Source organism: Mus caroli, unplaced genomic scaffold, assembly GCF_978045245.1.
Source record: "Mus caroli unplaced genomic scaffold, Mus_caroli_1 scaffold_1, whole genome shotgun sequence".
Taxonomy (NCBI): Eukaryota; Metazoa; Chordata; class Mammalia; order Rodentia; family Muridae; genus Mus; species Mus caroli.
Genome location: NW_028227256.1, coordinates 2,732,461 through 2,751,524, shown reverse-complemented (window position 1 = coordinate 2,751,524; position 19,064 = coordinate 2,732,461). Strand labels below are relative to the sequence as shown.

At 40.1% G+C, this 19,064-nt stretch overlaps 1 protein-coding gene across 1 annotated transcript; it reads right to left on the bottom strand.

The window, feature by feature from the left end:
- Positions 1–1,160: 1,160 nt before the first annotated feature.
- On the bottom strand, positions 1,161–15,947 carry Oprk1 (opioid receptor kappa 1). Its single transcript, XM_021159690.3, has 3 exons — positions 15,538–15,947; positions 8,105–8,457; positions 1,161–4,715 (listed from the first exon to the last, which is right to left on the bottom strand). The coding sequence occupies exons 1-3, from the start codon at positions 15,945–15,947 to the stop codon at positions 4,183–4,185; spliced, it is 1,296 nt and encodes a 431-aa protein (XP_021015349.2). The 3' UTR covers positions 1,161–4,182.
- Between the last annotated feature and the right edge of the window lie 3,117 nt (positions 15,948–19,064).

Here is a 19,064-nt window from a genome sequence, read left to right as displayed (position 1 = left end):
CCAGTTTACTTCCTATGGTCTTCTTATCACAACATGCAAGAAACCCAATGTTCGATCCTCAGCATCATGTAAAATTTGAACATATTGGCACGGTCTTATAATCTAAGCACTTGGGAGATAGAGATAGAGGAATCAGAAATTTCTGATCATCCTCAGCTGTAAAGTGAAGTCAAGGCCAACCTGAAATACATAAAACTGTCTCAGAAGCTAGTCATGGTTCTAAAATTTCTTTTGCTTTGGAGAACAAATATCATGAGGTTATGAAGCAGTCTGCAGTAGTGATATGTTACAATGTTGATTAAAAAGGCAGGAAATTGAATATATTTGTAGGTTGAATTTGATTTAAAGTATTTTGTCAGAATGCTTAATTTTAAAAATTTGCATGTTTGCATATTTTTAAAAAGGAGTTTTGTTGGAAAGGTAGTGTCTAACATTGATTCTAGGATCTAGATAATATTACACTGAAAATGGGTAAATTTGTCTAAGTTATCTACAAGTCTAGAAATCAAAGATTGTAGTCTATTTTGATCTGTTCCCTTAATCATTAGCAACATTGTTATTGGTGGAAAGTTAGTGACACTCACAGTTTCAAGAAACAGTTAACCTTGGCCTTGTGACTATGAGAGTCATCACTGAAGTGACTGGAGAATAAATAACTTACCATCAGATGCTTGGATTTATTTAGCAGGTACAATTTTGGTTTTATTTCAAGGCACACAATCATATATACAATGTACAGTTATTCTCTAATAGTCTAAGATATAACCAATATTGACATGGTAAGAAATACAACTTTCTTTCAGATTGATAATTGTCATGGTCTGAGCTAATTTTTAACCTTATGGGACTTTCATATTAATGCCAACCCAGCATTAATTATTCAACAATTATTTCTTGAAAAATAAAATTTGCACAATAAACACACAACTTTCTCATAGGTTTTCCTTAAAATTCTTTTGCTTAAAGCTTATATTCTTTGATTGCTTTCATCTTATGACCCAGTATTAGATGGAATATATATATATATATATATATATATATATATATATATATATATGTTAGATATAAGTTTAACAACGATCTAACATATCAATCATAAAATTAAACACTTTTCTCAAAAATTCTTGTTTTATCTCCAAACAAGTTCTTTTTTTGTTGTTTTGTTTTTCAAAAGTCGCCAGTAGAATGAGAACATAGAGTCTAGGTAGAATTCATCTCAAGTCTCAGACATAGCAAGCAATAACTTCTTGTTTGATGGGGCAAACTTCTGGGAACCTCAAGCATGGGGAGCCACTTGAGGGTTGCAGAATTAGACAAAAGCACTGGTTGCATTGAGCAAACATAGTAGTATGACCACTGCTTCCTAGTATCATGTACATGTGCACACATGTATGCACCTGTTCTCTTTTACATATACATGCAAATGTATATAGTTTTATAATAAAGCACATATATGTAAATGATACTTTCCTTACAGTATATAAGTCTGTTTTTTATTCTTTAAACTAGTGTCCCAAAATAGCTGTCATCTATTCTTCAGTTTCAATCTCAGGATCATAGGGAAACTCAAAATAGATCTCAAGAGCAGTAAAGATACTCACTCTCCCTCCATGCCACTCTCCCTCCATATCACTCTCCCCTCCATGTCACTCTCACTCCATGTCACTCTCCCCTCCATGTCACTCTCCCTCCATGTCACTCTCCCCTCCATGTCACTCTCCCTCCCTGCTATTCCGATACTCACTTTCTCTCCATGGGATTCCAACTTAGTTATCAAGAATTGCAGGAAATAGAGAGATTAGGAGAGCATATGGAATGCTAAAGAAGTCACTATTATAACTCCATCCTGAGGTAATGTGATAACTACCTTGTGTATGTGGGTTTTTTTGGGGGGAGGGAGATTTATGAACATCTCCTGCATCTTACTGTCTTATAGAAGATTTTCAGTAGGATTGATTCTGGAACTGTTTGGTCCACATAAATATCTCTTCAGCATAATAGCTAAAGTTTTAAACTATTGGGTTAATGTTTCTCAATGTTTAAGTCATTCTTATCTATGTATCTAGTTTTAAGAATGCAAGGGTGGTGACTTTCTCTTATAAGAGAGCTGCATTCTGAGCTGGTAAGATAGCTCAGTGAGTAAAGGCACATGCCACTTGAGAGTGCAAGACTGGCAATGTGAGTACCATCCCCAGAACCCATGTAAAGAAGAAGAGAAGTAACTGTGAAAGCTGTCCTTTGACATCGATATGCATGTCATAATGTATGCCTTCACGTGAAAAATAGTTAATAACAATAATAAGTTTTAAAAGAAAATTGTGTCTACTCTAGGGCATGTGACTGTCCCTCTTTTACAGTTCTCTGTTCCTGTGTTAGACTTCACTTTTAAATCTATATTAATACCTTTCTCTTAATAAATTCTAGCCATGTCATTACAAAAGAATTCCACAGCATCAAGGTACTCAGTGAAATTTAAGATATACTCAAAAGAGCACTTAATTTTCATTAAGAAGTATCTCTACAATGTCATTATTCACCATCAAATTCAGAAGCATAAAGCTGTCATATGGAGTTAAACATAAGGACAGTGACTTTGTAGAGTGTGTCATATCTTTATGCAGGCCCTCTGTCTCCAGAAAGTGAAGGAGCAACACCCGTGAGACAGCTGGTGATGAGAACTTACAGATGGAACTATGCCTACAGTATTTAGGTTCACACATCTGATGCTCTTTTAGACTCTAAAGGGTGCTGCTCTAACCATGTACAAGCTTAGAAAGGGGTGTTATTTTTAAATTATCCTTTTCTTTTTCTTTCAAGGAAAATTGAAAAAAAAACTTTCTTATCTCTGAACTATAAGTTTTAAAGGAAAGAATGGGGAATTTATGTGTCATTTGGAAGACTTAGCAAAATTATCCTAAATGGGCTTCTCAGATAGTACCCTCCACAGGTACCCCCTTAATCAATACCATGCAAATTGTGCTCAGCCATCTCAAGCCCCATTTGCTTTTTCAGCACACATTTTGAAAGAACTCTACTTTCTGTGGAAAGCCAGAACATAATATTAAAAGATGTGCATGATCAAATCAACTTCTGCTACGAGAGTAGAGAATCTGGCAATTGGTGTGTGTTTACAAACAGATGCTACCACAAAGTACATTTGATCAAAGCTAACATTTTAGAGTGAATTCAAAGTTTAGGGATAAGTTAACACCAAGTTAGAGTAAATGGTATTTGAGGAATCCAGTGGAAATCATACCAAGTCCAAATTCCAGAGAGTAAATTATATTGCAACAAAATATCTAATCCTCAATTCTCCATGCCTCAGGGGCTATGTCTTGTGCATCCTTGAGAAATGTTCAGGCTGGACAAGAAAACCTGGTACTTATTTACATACAGACTACTATTTACAGATGAAATTACACATCCTTTGCTGGTATTTAAGCCTCACACTTTTTATATCAGTTCGTGTTTCTTCAGAAGACTATCTACCTGAATAGCATGCTACAAACCAGAGATCTTAAGGAGCAACTGTAGTTTTCAAGGCATTAGACACTGTGAGAAGACAACACCAGCAACTCTAAATAGGTTCACAAATGTCAATATGGTGCTCTCCACCAGTGTCAGGGTCTGAATCCAAGTTCTTCCTAAGATATTCTATTATCATCACACATGATACATGATCACCAGAAGACAGTGAGCTGGATATGACCCTTGATATGGCCTCAATGTAACTGAAGTTGGTTTTGCCAGTGTCAACAGGCAGGTTGGGTGTCCAGTAAGTTTTGTATCCAATGGATTTTTTTCTTTTATTTTCTTCTCTAGAGCTTTGGAATTATGTTGCATAGAAAGGCCACACAGATGGACATCCACCAAATCAAAGAAACCAAAAGAAAGAGTGTTGTCTTTGTTTCTCAAGGGATTAAAATTGGATTGGCTTCTTCTCTGTCCTAGGAAAGAGGTGTATTGTTGCCAGGATCTGCTATGCTCTGTTCTTCAGACTTGCTGACCCTACTCAACTAGATCACTAATGTGCCCTGCACCTTAATATTTCAGAGTATGACATGTCGAAGTGACTGAATACCTCACCTTTCCACTTCAGACTGCAGTTGTAATCTGGGTTAAACCAAGATCATTGAACTCTTCTCTACCTGGAGAACAATAAGAAGACATTTCCACGACTAGTCATACTGGCTTATTCATCCCTCCCACATCTCTCATGGAAGCAGGATCCTGAACTGTGTTTCTAACTCTGTTGGTGCTCTGGCGCTCCATTCGCATCTTAATAGGGAAGCAGAAGTCCCTAAAACACCGCTTAAAGTTTTCATCAAGAAAGGCATAGAGAACAGGATTCAAGCTGCTGTTGGTATAACCCAAGGCAATACAGAAATAATAGCTGGATAGGGCAGCTGTGCTGTGGGAGGTGCTTCCCAGAGCCTCCACCAAGATAAAGATGTGAATGGGGGTCCAACAGATGATGAAGACTGCAACTACTACCAGCACCAGCTTGGTGATGCGGCGGAGATTTCGGTCCTTCTCTCGGGAGCCAGAGAGGAGCCGGACACTCTTCAGGCGCAGGATCATCAGGGTGTAGCAGACAATGATGATGAGGACGGGGATCACAAAGGCAAAGACGAAGACACAGATCTTCATGAAGAGGTCCCACCAGGAATATTCATCATCGGGAAACTGCAAGGAGCATTCAATGACATCCACATCTGCCAGAGGTGACCAAAGTCAACAAAGTGTCAAGAGAATCTCGTTATTGTCAGTACTGTGACTGCAGATTTATACATTAAACAATACCTTCGTTTTCAGAGGTCCAGATACAGAGAAATAGTACTGAAAACAGAACAGCAAAAGCTGGCTAGCAATATGAGTCATCCAGCTATGAAGGTTGGCTTGGTATTTGTGGCTTTCAGAGGAGCTAAACTGTTTACTTTTAGTGTGGCACTTATTTGTATTTTTGTGTATTAGCAATCTTCCCACACCCATATCTCTAACAAGAGTTAACATTTAAAAAAAGCCAGCATCTATTTCTAATAAATGACTAAACATTTTGAATCTCTCTACTGAATTTATCAAATACCAACTTGTCTTACAAACATCAACTGTTTATGTGGGTCCATAAGGACTGGTAAGGAAATATGTCTAAATATAACTCAGGTGCTGTGATTGAATAGTACCTTTCGGCTCACTGTGATTAACAACATCATTGAAATGTGAATAAAAAAATTGAAGGTAAATGAAGAAAAACCAAGAGAAATCAATGAGCATTGACTTCAATCTTTGTTTTACTGTTTGTATGAAAGATTTAAAGAGTCCTTTAAGAATTATTACCATTGTCATAGAAAACAAAATATTAAAGAACCTTGGTGGGTGCTCATGAAACTGGAGGGTGTGTGTGTGTGTGTGTGTGTGTGTGTGTGTGTGTGTGTGTGTGAGAGAGAGAGAGAGAGAGAGAGTAGTGGAGAAGCTCTCTTTCATTAACTGTTGTTGCCTACATATGTAGTATATTCTTAAATATATGAATATATTCTGCTCAGTGTGCAGAATGTTACTTGTCTGTATATTTTCAGGGATGAGCATTTGGTATTGTATAACTAAGGACTATTCACTAGGGAAGGCTATTTCTTCCATTCTTGGCATTGCCTAGCTGACTATAGTTCTTTGTCTAGAGTTGTCTACTAAGTACTGGTGATAGGTAGATTATGAGTTACTAAAATAAATAATGTAGACACATAATACTAAATATAAAATATATCCACAAAGTAAAAACATGCTGATATATACAAGAGTCCTCAGTATTGTACTGTATCAGTAGACATTGGTAAATTTATCAAGAAACCACAACCTCTGAGGCTTATGCTGGTGACGAATGGTACTAGCATTCTGTAGAACAGTACTAGCCAGTCTCAATCAGGTAGAAAGATGGCCTAAAATACTTAGCTATTCAACAGTCTTAACAGGAAGCATGGCACAACAGTACAAAATGAATGCAGTTCACAAAAACCATCATTCATAATATAACCAAAATCCTTACTTGAAAAAACAAACAAACAAACAAAACAAAAGGAAAAAACAGGGATCCTATGAGACCACTTTAATTCTGTCTTTTGCTGCACAAATTAATCCTCACTGGCGTTGGTGCATATTTTCTTCTACTACATCTATGCATTCATCTCCAGCAATATCTACCTGAAAGAAAATTCTCTCTTCATTTCTTCCCTCAAAAGCCTAACTGAAACCCATTCTTCTAGGTGTAACTCTCTCATAAATGTAGTAGTAGTAATATAGTAGTAGTAATATAGTGGTTAAATCTACAAGTAGAACATGAAATATAGAACCAGGTCTTTCTTTGCCCTGGAAAGTCATCTATTATTATATCTTACTCAGCATATTCTCCTCCTAGTTTGTGCGGAGCATTGCTCCTGAATGGGATTTGTGATCCACAGACACATGGCCTTGAGAAGAGTTTCTTGCAATTTATTTCCCTTTAATCTAGGCATCAAAACATATTCTTCTGTATGATTAATCACCTTGTAACTGTTTGTTTAGTAAACTTGGAAAGTGCCTTAGTCTATCACCTGCTGTAGCTGTGCTAGGAACTCACAACACTGTTTGGGGGAAAATAAGCCATAGAGAGTGCAACACTAAGAATAGCCCCCAACATAATCTATCAACTTTAGATGACAGTGTATCAATTCAGAATGAACTGTGACAAATATGCCACTCTAATGGAGATGTCAATAATGGAGGCTGTGCATGTGTGGTAGTAAGAGACAAATCAAAACTCTACTAAAAATTTCAATTTTGCTGTGACCCTAAAATTTCTCTAAAAGAAACCACCTAGCATGAACAAAAATAACCTGCGCATGTATCATGTAAGATAAGCAATGATTTTAGCATCTGCCCCTTTACTATGTCCTGGAAAACCCTTGCTGTATATATATTCAGTTATCTGTACTCACAGGTAGTACAAAGTACTCTTGTAAAAGGATACGTCTGGATAATCTGTAATAGCACTAGATAGCATTTATATACTTCAAAATCCATTCATCTTCTTCCCTCTAGGGAATCTCTATTAAGATCAAACATATTTTACATAGCTTCAGTCATTGCTAAAAAAGCAAAAGTCTTGAGACAGCTGTTTTCACCTTGGTTGCAGGTCCGTCCAACCTATATCACAGTATAGCTCAATTAAACCAAACTCTTCAAGGGTATGACACAGCGAATGGTATATTCTAAAGTACACAAGCAATTTCATCCCTCATCCTAATGTGATATAAACACAGTGAAAGTGCAGTTACCCTCTTTTCAGTAGGTAAGAACTATAACCACCTATGAGCCTGATCATGAGCTTACCTAAACCAACAAAGAATATATACATGAGGGATAACCTTAAAGCAAGAAGGGAAAAGCAGCCCACATATGTCTCTGATAATTGAGAGAGAAAAAGAAGGTAAGGTATAGGACTACTAGGTTGTATTTTCAAAACCTTATTGACTTTACATCCTCAATTCACCATCATTCTTCCAGATTCCATTTCTCACAGACATAAGAATAATAAGTATGATGTGATCCAGTAATAGTTAAAGGCTTTTTGAACACACACGTGTCTTCCTATGACCCATGAAAATACTGGCAAGATAATTGACACTCATTTTATAGTTGGTTTGCCACATCATTTGTTAAGATATACATGTTGACGCTACTAGTTTCCAAAGTGAGTTTGTAGGATGCTAACCTCAACCTTACTGTATCCAAAAGCTTCTGTGAAAATATGGGAAGAAGAGAAATAAGAAATCCAGGGCATATACTCTTCTCGCTCTGAATTTACAGTCCTTTCAAGTTCACTGAGCACTTCAAGAATCAGACACTTCTGTGTATCTAGGCTCTGGCACTATCATCACCCTACTCCATGTTTAGAGGTGGAAAAAACCACACAATTGTTTCATTTCTAATCATTCATGGATTTAGGAATTATATTTTTACTGCTCTGTTTTGTTGTTTCATAATAGTTATGTGTTCTACTAATTTCCAAGGTAAAAGTTCACCTCATAAAGAATTGTACATTTGTAAATGGTATGAAAACAGTGGATCTTACCTTCCCTGACTTTGGTGCCTCCAAGGACTATCGCTGATATACCAACAGATGATGCCAGGAGCCAAATGCAGATGTTGATGATCTTTGCTTTCAAAGGTGTTCGGAAGTCCAAAGCTTTCACAGGGTGGCACACAGCAATGTAGCGGTCCACACTCATCATGGTCAAGGTGAATATGCTGGTAAACATGTTGTAGTAGTCAATGGAAATGACAATCTTGCATAGCACGTCTCCAAAAGGCCAAGAATTCATCAAGTAGACAGCACTCTGAAAGGGCATAGTGGTAGTAACCAAAGCATCTGCCAAAGCCAGGTTAAATATGTAGATGTTGGTTGCGGTCTTCATCTTCGTGTATCTAAAAAATAAGACACAGTAACATTTCTTTCCATCTCTGCAACTTAAACCCAGAGTGTGAATGAGAATGACAGCCACTTAATAATTAATTTTGCTTTGCAGGTACTATTTCTTATGCACTCATTGTGTGTGCAGATTTTTAAAGGACTTCCTAGATACCAGGGTATTGAGAAACATAAGTAAAGACCTCGGGCATCATTAAGGTTCTATCTTAGTGCTTTGATTAAATAAGTTAAATAAAAATGAGAAGGAATACAGCATAGATTAATAGCTAGATGAATATGCATACAGGCTGGAATACTATGGAGTCCTTCATGTGAGAGGTGATGATTCATTTTAATCCTTCACAGAGGTCTTGACTTAAGTATTCTTGAAGTATCTTTCTTTCCTCTATAAAACAAATACCTTCTTGGTTATTTTAAAGAAATCAATAATTGTAATTATTTAACCTTTAGAAAGTACAAAATGGTGTTCAATTTTAAAATATACCTGTCTGCAGTGGCCAAAACACTATTAGACTCTATGGTTTCTGCATGGCAGTATACTACTAACTTATCATCATAGTACATTATATATGTAAAACAAATCAAGATGAATTATATTTGATACAACAAAACCACAGTACATAAAACTGGTTTTCTCCATCTCATATCTGGAGAGGTTTTTTATAGTGCACAATTGTCTTACTATTCAGACAAGGGAACGAAATGCTCAAGATGGGTCAGCAAGATTGTTTGGAAACTGAAATCATTCTCTATACTACAGCAGTAAGTTTAGAGTGACAGCATTTTCATTCAAATCTGAATCAACAGAATCGTTCTTTGAAGGAAATGCTTCTTCCAGAATTCATTGACCAGTAAATACCCATAGTGTCTTACCTCTCAGAAGCCAAGAGGAAAAAGCTGTGTGCTAATTCCTTTCTCTGTACCTCAGAATTATGAACCTCACACAATAAATTAATTTCTGTCCCACTATATATATATATATATATATATATATATATATATATATATATACATTTTCTCTTTAAGAAGTTAGCTGTCAGTGACATCAGAGTGATGAAATGGTGTTGTCTACAATGTGAAGTCACAGTTCTGAGTCTAAATTTCCTGAGTCCGTTCCTGATATGTAAGGATACTAAGCTGGGAGCTTAGAAGAGAGGCCAGTCTAGGATCTAGCTTGATACATCTGTCAGACAGGAATGCATTCCACCCTCAGCAGTTTTGTCTTCCCTATCTATCCTTCTTGTTCTGTGAGAAATGAGAAATGTTATTGACTAGGTAGGTGGGTACTGCAAGGATTAGTACTAAAGCCAGCATGTTCTGATTTGCACCTTTATGATCCATTTCTGAAAGAGTGATTTACTCTGGGGAGTGGGGAAATACTTTCTGACCTTGGTCATATTATGGAAATATTGTTAAGTGGCTATATGTGTTAGAAAGTGATTAAAACTCTATCACAAAAGACTCATCTCCACAGAGGTACAAACCTGAGTCACAGTACTGTGTATTAGACAGGATGAGAAAGACAGATCAGGAAGAAGGGTCAATTACAGAGTGGAGATTGTGAGCTGCAATGGATGTTACTCCAGAGAGCTAGAAATGTTCCCTGTGGACTCCTTAACCCCAGCCCATTTTGGAAACCACCTCTGCAAGTGAGTGGAATCCACAGGTACTTGTGTGACACAAAGGGATCAGAGTTGTGTTGTTAGATATCAAAAACAAATGTCATGGGGCAGAGTTTCTGTGAGAATTTGGCACTCAGTGCTAGAGATGTGAAGTGCAGTGCCAGAAGGGAGAATGCTGGCTTTGGGACCTGGTGGGGTCCTGGGACTTTTGATCATTTCTCTGTGCCTGCTGTGTACAGACAACACAGAGATGGAAGAGACAACACCTGTATTGTTGGCATCCTTTGCTAAGCAGGGATATCACCCTGTTTGTTCTTGTTATTTTAATGTCAGGGATATTGCTTTAATCAATACTTAATTTGACCTTCATGACAAAAGCACAATAAATCTGAAGACCTGGTACCTTGACACTATACACTTTGAGATGTGTTGATATCTGTAATCTTCCACTCTGTTAGCCTTTACCTGCACTTTTCTTTCATGTTGAGTTCCAAAGCTATTTTCTCTTATCACTCATGCTTGTCTCCTCTCTCTTTATCCCTTCAACATGCTTACCCTGAGTTTTCAAAAGCCCACTCCTAAATCAGCAACACACTAAAATCTGATGACTGAAAACTAGCACAGAGATGAAAAGAAGCTTGGAACCAAAGAAATCTGCACAGATGACGTAAAAGAGAGGGGGGGGGAAGCTCATGCGAGTTTGAGCCTGCCAGATGACAGGGATATACAGAGATAGCTTTGAAACCCAGTATCCATTGCAGGAGGCAGTACAGATATGGGCTTTCTGGGATTTGATAAGAGATTGGATGTTTTTGTGCCAGAGAAGACCTAGGACCCAACAAGTACAAAACTATTATAAGCATTTACTGGTAGCCTACAAAGCAACAGTACAGCTTTGAGAGCTTCATATGACCTGATGATGATTAAGATATCTCTCTCTCTCTGTGTGTGTGTGTCTCCCTCCCTCCCTTCCTCTCTGTCTCTGCCCCTCTCTCTCTCTCTCTCTCTCTCTCTCTCTCTCTCTCTCTCTCTCTCTCTCTCTCTCTCTCTGTCTCTCTCTCTGTCTCTCTCTGTCTCTCTCTCCCTCCTTCCCTCTCTGTCTCTGCCTCTCTCTCTCTTTCTCTTTCTCTCTCTCTCTCTCTCTCTCTCTCTCTCTCTCTCTCTCTCTCTCTCTCTCTGACACAAACACACAAACACACACACACATACACGTCACATAGCCGGGACCTGCCCTATAAGTGCTCAGGTGATGGTGGTCCCCACTGTCAATATCAAGGCAGCTGCTACTCTTCTTGTTAGTGTAATAACCTCCCATAGCCCTGATCTAACAAATCAAAGTATATTCCTGTAAGATACTACTACTTCTATTTTTCCTGAGAAGGAAAATATTATAAAATAATCTTAGAAATATTCTCTGTGTTTCTTGAGGGCTCTTGGTATCAGTGCTGTCTTTTTCCAAAGATGCTCAAGGAGCCAGGTATTCCATCAGAAAAATAGTGAGACTTTCTGATTCCTGCCATGTTTTGCAAATAAAAGTTGGAAAGCATTCTGACCAGTGTGGCCAAATCTACATTATGAGTGTAAAAAACACCTAACACCAGGAAAGATGGCATAATCCAGAGAACAATACTGCTATAAAGCACTGGATTGCTGGCCCCACAGAGCTGAAACACTGCCACACATTTATTGCATTTGAGATTTTTCCATAGGTCCTAGCGTTGTCCCTTGGTATCTACAGAGGGTACCTCTTCAGATATTCTAATCCATGAATGCTTCTTGGGCTTTTGTATGAGTTGATATAGTGTTCACACATAGCCTGTGCATCTACTGTGTACTTCCAGTTTATAATACCCAGTATAATGCAAACACAATGTAAATAGTGCTTAAACTCATTGTTTAGAAATATTTGGGGAGTGTTGGTGGGTATATAAATGATGACTATGGTTAGGAGTACTGTAATGTGGATCTGAAAGTTACTGAGGGCAGATCTTAAGTGTGCTTTCCACATAACTGGCACACACAGTGATGTAACTCCGTGTGGTAATGGATTAAGTGTCTGTTCATTTGATTAAGTTCAACATGTCACAGTGCATATGTGTATGTAACAGTGCTAGTTTTCTGTTGGAAAAGTTTGTCTTAGTTCCCAGTTGAGAAGATTCAGTCTACTGTTGGCCCATTTGTTGAGAGTATACTGTGATGGCTCAATATACCATGGTAAAGAAGGTCTGTTTACCTCAGGCTGCAATGGGCAAGACAGAGAGAGAGAGACACGTCATGGCTGCACACCCCCAATATCTCCATCAAGGGCATGCACCCAGTGCCCTCAATTCCTTGCATTAAACCATACCTTTTAAACATCTTACCATTTCACACAGGTGTCAAAGTCTTCAACACATGTGATTGCAGTAGACATTTTATAATGAACTCATAGCACAAATGACCTACACACACCTTCAGCATAAGTTATTTTCATTTGTCAATTAGTCTTCAGTGGGACCTGATAAGGTTGAACAACTCCAGTGGTAACTGTGCAGTGTAGATGACAGTCCTGAGACAGCTTAGGTTTGCCAGTTGCCTGATTCTGACTGGGGCAGGAGACTTATGGAGGGATAATACATGCAAAGGGCAGGGGTGTGGAGAATTTATACCTTTTATTCATTTTTTTCTGAGAACTCAACTATTATTTTAGAAAATTCCCTTTTAAAGATATTAAATAAAAAATGAAATGATCAGGAATGAAGAATTCCCCAATAAGACTTTTCAGTTGAATGATTTGAAAATGTAATGAGCTTGTTTCATTAAATTCTCCAGATACCTTCAGTTCATATAAATGAAATTAATTTGCTAAACATTCTTCTGGATTACTTGATATTGAAATCATAGTTGCTTAGTTTCTTCATTTCTGTAAAGCAGAGGAAGTGAGGTTCTTGATTCTGAGCTGCCTTTCACATTCTGTCAGGCTGCAGTGTTCTGTACTACCTGATTGTCATTGGAGCCAGAATGTTTCCAGTGCCCTGGCCTGTGCAGAGAGCCAGCCACATAAGAGGATGGAACAGGAGCAAAGCTTTGTCCTTCAGTTGCGACACAGTTAGCCATGTTCAGCAACAACCCAAGACAAACCTTACTCCTGGCCCTGGGCAGGCTATCCCTGCAGAACTGTGCCCAAGGAAGACGGGGAATGCCTAAGAAACAACTTCACTGGAGTAATCAATACCTTAGAACATGTCATCCCTTCCTCTTGATATTGCCATGTGGCAATGAGCCCTAAGAACAAATTCCAATACGTTCAGCAGGGCATCACCATCTGGGTAACAAAGGGCATACAAATATTTAAAATTATTTCTCTGACTTCATATAGAAATCTGAAGAGTGGACACAGCAAAGATTTAAATCTTTCATGTAAATTCTGACTCAGTTGTCCAGTTTGGATAATGAGTGTTAATCAAACAAACAAACAGTTATCCACATGTGTTTTTGCAGCATTAATCTGGTTCCTAAATTCCTTTTTTTTTTTTTTAATGAGATGTGGTAGCACAGGTCTGTAATCCTACTACATGGTAGGCTAAAGTAAGAGGATTGTGAGTTTGAGTCACAGCTTGGAAATTTTAGTTAGACTGTCTCAAAAACAATGACCACCATCATCTATTTTTCTAATGTAAGTTTTCTTTCTCTAAAACATAAGCCAGCACAGTCTTTAAATAGAAGGTGGGGAACAAACAACTGTTATCTTCAAAGGCCTTGATACAGTTCTAAGCCTGTATTAACTGCCCCACTGAAATCTAATCTATCTTAGAATGACAGCAGTCTTACAGCCACAGAATTTTAGATTTGTAGCTGAGTATAGAGCCTCCAGGGGCAACCCTTGAGGTCTGCATCCAGAAGTCAAGCTAGGGTGAAGGAGGTGCCACCTGCACAGTTCTCAGGGACATATTGCTACTCAGAATATAGTGTAATAGCTAACAAAGAGAAATTCTTCCTCCCAGTAAGAAACTCCTCAAACTAGCTCTGAGATAGATGCCAGGAAAGTATGTAAAATCAAGGGAGCAGACAAACAACTGCGAAGGCTTTGTCTGTGATCTGTTCAAATATAAAGAGCACATTTTTGTTTTCCTTTTCTATGATGCTAGAGCGCCATGTGTGCTCAGTAAGTGTTCAAACACTGAGGCATTTCCTCCAGCTCTGTGCTTTTAGCTTTTATTTTGAAATTTATTTTGTGTTCACTAAGTTGTCTAAACAGGCTCATATTTCTTCTGCTTCCATCTCCGAACTAGGTGGGATTACAATCCTATTATACCACTACCCAGCTAGCTGATATCCTATCCACCAACCTCTTTATATTTCTATCGATTTTAGTTTATGTCCTAAAATGGCTGTGCAGACTTCACACTTCATTGGGATCACATACTCCACTGAAAGAAAATAATCTTAGTTAATCCGAATGAGCAGCTACCATGAAACTAACTCTCTTTTAAGACATTCTCAAACATGTACAAAATACATGGAGAGAGAACGACAGGCTTTTAATTTCTGAGGTTGCTTTTGCTATGCTTGAGTAAAAGGAAATGTTAATATTATTCCAAGACAGGATGCAGAAAGGTGAGACCATATTGCTTCATTCAAAGCCCAGCATAAAGTTGTAGCAGCCCCAGCCTTCTTTATGCTCTTCTGCAATGATTTGCAATATATAAAAAGACGCTAAATTGATATCTATGAGACTTTGAAAGACAAGGACAGAACATCTCGTGCAGAGATTATGGGGACTTTGAGGAGGGGATGAAAGATTTGACATGGAAGGAGCAATGTTATTGCAGACTGTCCAGTTGGGGTACCACATGCCTTCTGAGGCAGCCACACCGTCTAGTTTGAGTGCTTGCTTAGCATACTCATTGGGCTTAATCCTGGGCACTTCAAAGTCATGCTAGTGGATATTCACAGCACTAAATAGCCTAGTTGGTTTTCGTTTCATAAGCTGCACCATCAGTCTAACAAGTCACAAAAAAAAATTCTGAATTATTTCCCATGCACTTGGTGGGCCCAGAATTTATTTAAAGAAATTTTAGACAGGGCAATAAAGTGAGGTAAACAAGCAAAGGCTTACATAGATATTCTAATTTCTTTACCAGGAAATGACCTTGTGATCAGAACCCTGGCATTTTCTTGAGTGTTCTCTTAGCCGAGGTTTGTATCCTCCCGTTTGATGTGGGCAGGTAGCTCTTAAATCCTAAAGGTACCTTGGATTAGCCCTGTGTGAAACCCACAATTCCTGACAAAACACTCTCCCAGGAAATTTTTTTAAGATGTCACCTTGGAGAATCTCTCAGGAACCCTGAATAGAAGAGACCCTGCACTTGGCTGTCTGGCACACACACGCGCGCTCGCGCGCGCACACACACACACATTGTCTACTGTCAACCCACCACCACCACCACCACCAAGACCTGTCCCTGAACTCACCGGATGATGACAAACATGACCAGAGAATTGCCCACTAAGCCCACCACAAATACCACAGAGTAGACAGCGGTGATGATAACAGGGATGGCCGGAGAGATGTGCGCGGACTCCAGCTGCTGGTCCTCTGAGCCCACACTGCCATTACTGTCGGATTCTGCCCAGTTGGGGAACCAAGAGCTGCTGTTGGGGAGTAGGCAAGCACTGGGAGAGCAGGTAGGGCCTGGCTCTCCTCGGAAGATCTGAATGGGGGACTCCATGGTGAGCGCTGCAGCTGGAAAGCGAGAAGCGGTGGCACTTGCGGGGCTGCAGGAGCAGAGAACAGATTGACCCCAGAGAGACAAACTTTGCCTGTGCAGGCAGGGCTGGAGGCGCAGGAGCCCGCAACCCCAGGACTCAGTCTGGCCGCCCATCCCAAGGAAGGAGCAGACAGGTTGAAATCCCCTTCCCACCCCCTACCCCTACCTCTCGCAGCTATTAAACTGAGAGTATTTGCACCGTTTTGGAGCCCTGAGGTTGCTTCACCCTCAGGCGTTGTGCTGTCCACTCCTGTGGCTGCCCCTACCCTGCCTGTCTGTGCATGCAACCCCAAGAAGCACTAGCCACAGCAATTTCCCCACTGTGCCTCGAAAGCCCCAAGCTCACCTCCAGATCGCGGATTGGCGACCTCCCTTCCCAAGTCACCGTCAGCTTTCCACTTTAGATCCTGAGTAGCTGTTCAGCCCTGATGGGTCCACGTTCCTGATGCTCAATTTGTGCCTTCCAAGACTGGAAGAAGCTCTGCCTGTTGGGATCAGCCAAGGTGCACCGGGGACAGGCAAGCTGAGAGCTGCAGGACTGGTTGCCCCCGCCCTGCTCCCCATCTCAGCCTATCCCCGCCCATCCCCTCCTCTCCAAGCCCCGCCCCCTCAGAGCTGACCCAGGCCAGTCTGCGGCTCTGCCAAGGCTCACTAACTCCAACTGCCCAAGCTGCTTGCCGCTTCTCTCTCTGCAGCTTCCTGGCGGGCGGTCGGATGCTTAGCTATGGTCCAGTAACAGAAAGAGGGCCCTGTACAGTGACAAGAGTGCATGGGATCATTCAGTGTGTTTGGAATTTCGTATCTTCAGAGTTCGCAGGACTAGTGTCTTCAAGCAAGGGAGCAAGTGGTAGCACTGAATTTTATTTATTGAAGGATTCAAATAAAATGGCAAAATAATCTTTTCAGAATCAAACAGATCATATAGAATTAGTGGGTTAAGATCTATTAATGGAAAGCTACTGTGCATCTTGACACCCTTTCTGCTCTGTCTAGAATGGCAGGTTGCAAGAACACTGTACTTACAGGTACTAATATTATTGCCTGCTATTACTGCACAGATTCTCCTTTCCTAGGCTCTGCTGTTGCAGCAGGAGAGTAATTATTTATGTTAATCTTAGCCATGACGTTCTTGCCTCTACCAAATGCAGATAATTCAAACCTTTGTGAGAAACAGTCTCGACTATGTGTAAAATATTGACAGTCCAAGTGTCCCTGTCAGAATCTGTTGGGTAAAAGAGGCCCTAAGAGAAAGATGCTCTTGGGGATCCAGAGCTGGGTCCCTAAGAAATATTCCAAAAGAAAAAGAAGTGCTGTGGAACTGGAACCCCCCAATGGTGAGACACTCGAATTTTCTCAGGGGTTCCAAGGACTTAGGTAAACCAGATCCCCATTGTTTCCCGTAATGTACATCATGTCCACAGGTGGGCATTTTAGTGGCAGACTCAAGTCTATCCATGCAATGATGATAGAACTTCTACTGCTTACTAACTGAAAGAGATTTGGCCATCTGCCTGCACAGGTTACAGATGTACAATTTTCTTTACTCTGCTGCATATAAAGCAAGAGGAACATTCTCCTTTGGCAACAGTGTTTTCAACTCCCAGCTCTGAGGACCATTTTCTTCGCAAACTTTCATTGCGAAGAGTATGGTTGGTTTTAGTCAATATGACACAAACTTAGTCATATCTTGGAAGAAAGGATCTCAGCTCAGAAAGTGCTTCCTTATAAATGGCCTGTAGGAACCCAGAAGGAACAACATGGTATGTATGCATTTATTATTGGATATTAGCCATAAATGATAATCATGCTACAATCCACACATCCAAGGCTAAATGATAAGGAGGACTTAAGGAGGGATGCGTGGATCTTCCTGGGAAGAGAAAGTAGAATAGATTTTGAGGTGAACTGGGTGAAGGTTGGATGGGAACAGAAGGGATCAGGTATGGTGGAGGGAGGAATGGAGGGAGAAAGTTCTGGAAAGATGACTGGAGTTGTGAGACCATTTGGGGCAATGTAAACTTAATGCAATTGAACCTCCCTGAAATCTACTAGGGTGACCCCAACGAGGACTATGAGTAATGAGGAATACAAAGCCTAAACCAGCCACCTTCTGTAACCAGGTAAGACTTCCAATGGAGGGACTGAACACCAACTCAGCCAAAAACTTACAGTTTGTCCTGCATATAAGATGTGGTATGGTGAAGGTCACATAGAAATTGTGGGAGTAGCCAATAAATGACTAGTCCATCTTGAGTCCCATGCCACAGAGGGAGTCCACACTTGACACTGCCTGGAGGGCCAGGAACTAGAGGCTGGATAGGCCAGAGACACAGGATAGAGCAAAACATAACTGACAAAAAAAAGTGAAAGAAATTATTCCTAATGATATTCTGCTATAGACAGGAGCCTAACATAATCATCATCAGAGAGGCTTCATCCAAATTTTAGGCAGAGTTTAGAGAACCTATGGGAAGAGGAGGAAGGATAGTAGGAGCCAGAGGGGTCAAGAATACCATAAGAACAAAGCCTACTGGATCAACTAACTGGGCTCATAGGGGCCCACAGAGACTGAAGCAATAATCTGGGAGCCTGTATGGGTCTTAGATCAGACCTCTGCACATATGTTATGGTTGTATATCTTGATGTTTTTGAGGGACTCCTAACAGTGGGACTATGGCTATCTTTGACTCTTTTGTCTGCTTTGGGAGTCCTTTTCCTCCTACTGGGCTACCTCATCTAGCCTTGGTATTAGGTTATATGCCTAGTCTTTTAGTTACTTTCTATGCCATGCATGGTTGATATCCCTGGAAGGCCTACCATTTTCTGAAGGGAAAGAGGAAGACTGGATCAGGAAGAGAATGGGGTTGCAGGAAACGACTGGGAAGAGTAGAGAGGAGGAGAAACTTCAGTTGGGATGTAATGGTTGAGAGAGAAAAAAATGGCCTGTAGGCAAGACTGTGGGGCATTTTCTTGATTAATGATTGATCTGGTCTAGTAGACTGGGGGCTGTGTCATTTCTGGATAGGAAGTTCTGGAGTACACAGGAAAACAAACTGAGCAAAACATGAAGAGCAATCCAATAAAGAGTACTCTTCCGGGAGCTGACGAGTTGGCTCAGAGGGTAAAATCACTGACTGCTCTTACAAAGGTCCTGAGTTCAAGTCCCAGCAACCACATGGTGGCTCACAACCACCTCATAATGAGATCTGATGCCCTCTTCTGGTGGGTCTG

What these genes read in the sequence shown, in the direction of transcription:
- Oprk1 (XM_021159690.3), bottom strand. Translation starts at nt 15,947, where the DNA reads ATGGGCGGCCAGACTGAGTCCTGGGGTTGCGGGCTCCTGCGCCTCCAG. An exon ending in GTCATGTTTGTCATCATCCG is followed by an intron (nt 8,458 to 15,537) that starts GTGAGTTCAGGG and finishes CTTATTTTTTAG; the next exon opens with ATACACGAAGATGAAGACCG. An exon ending in AGGCACCAAAGTCAGGGAAG is followed by an intron (nt 4,716 to 8,104) that starts GTAAGATCCACT and finishes CACCTCTGGCAG; the next exon opens with ATGTGGATGTCATTGAATGC.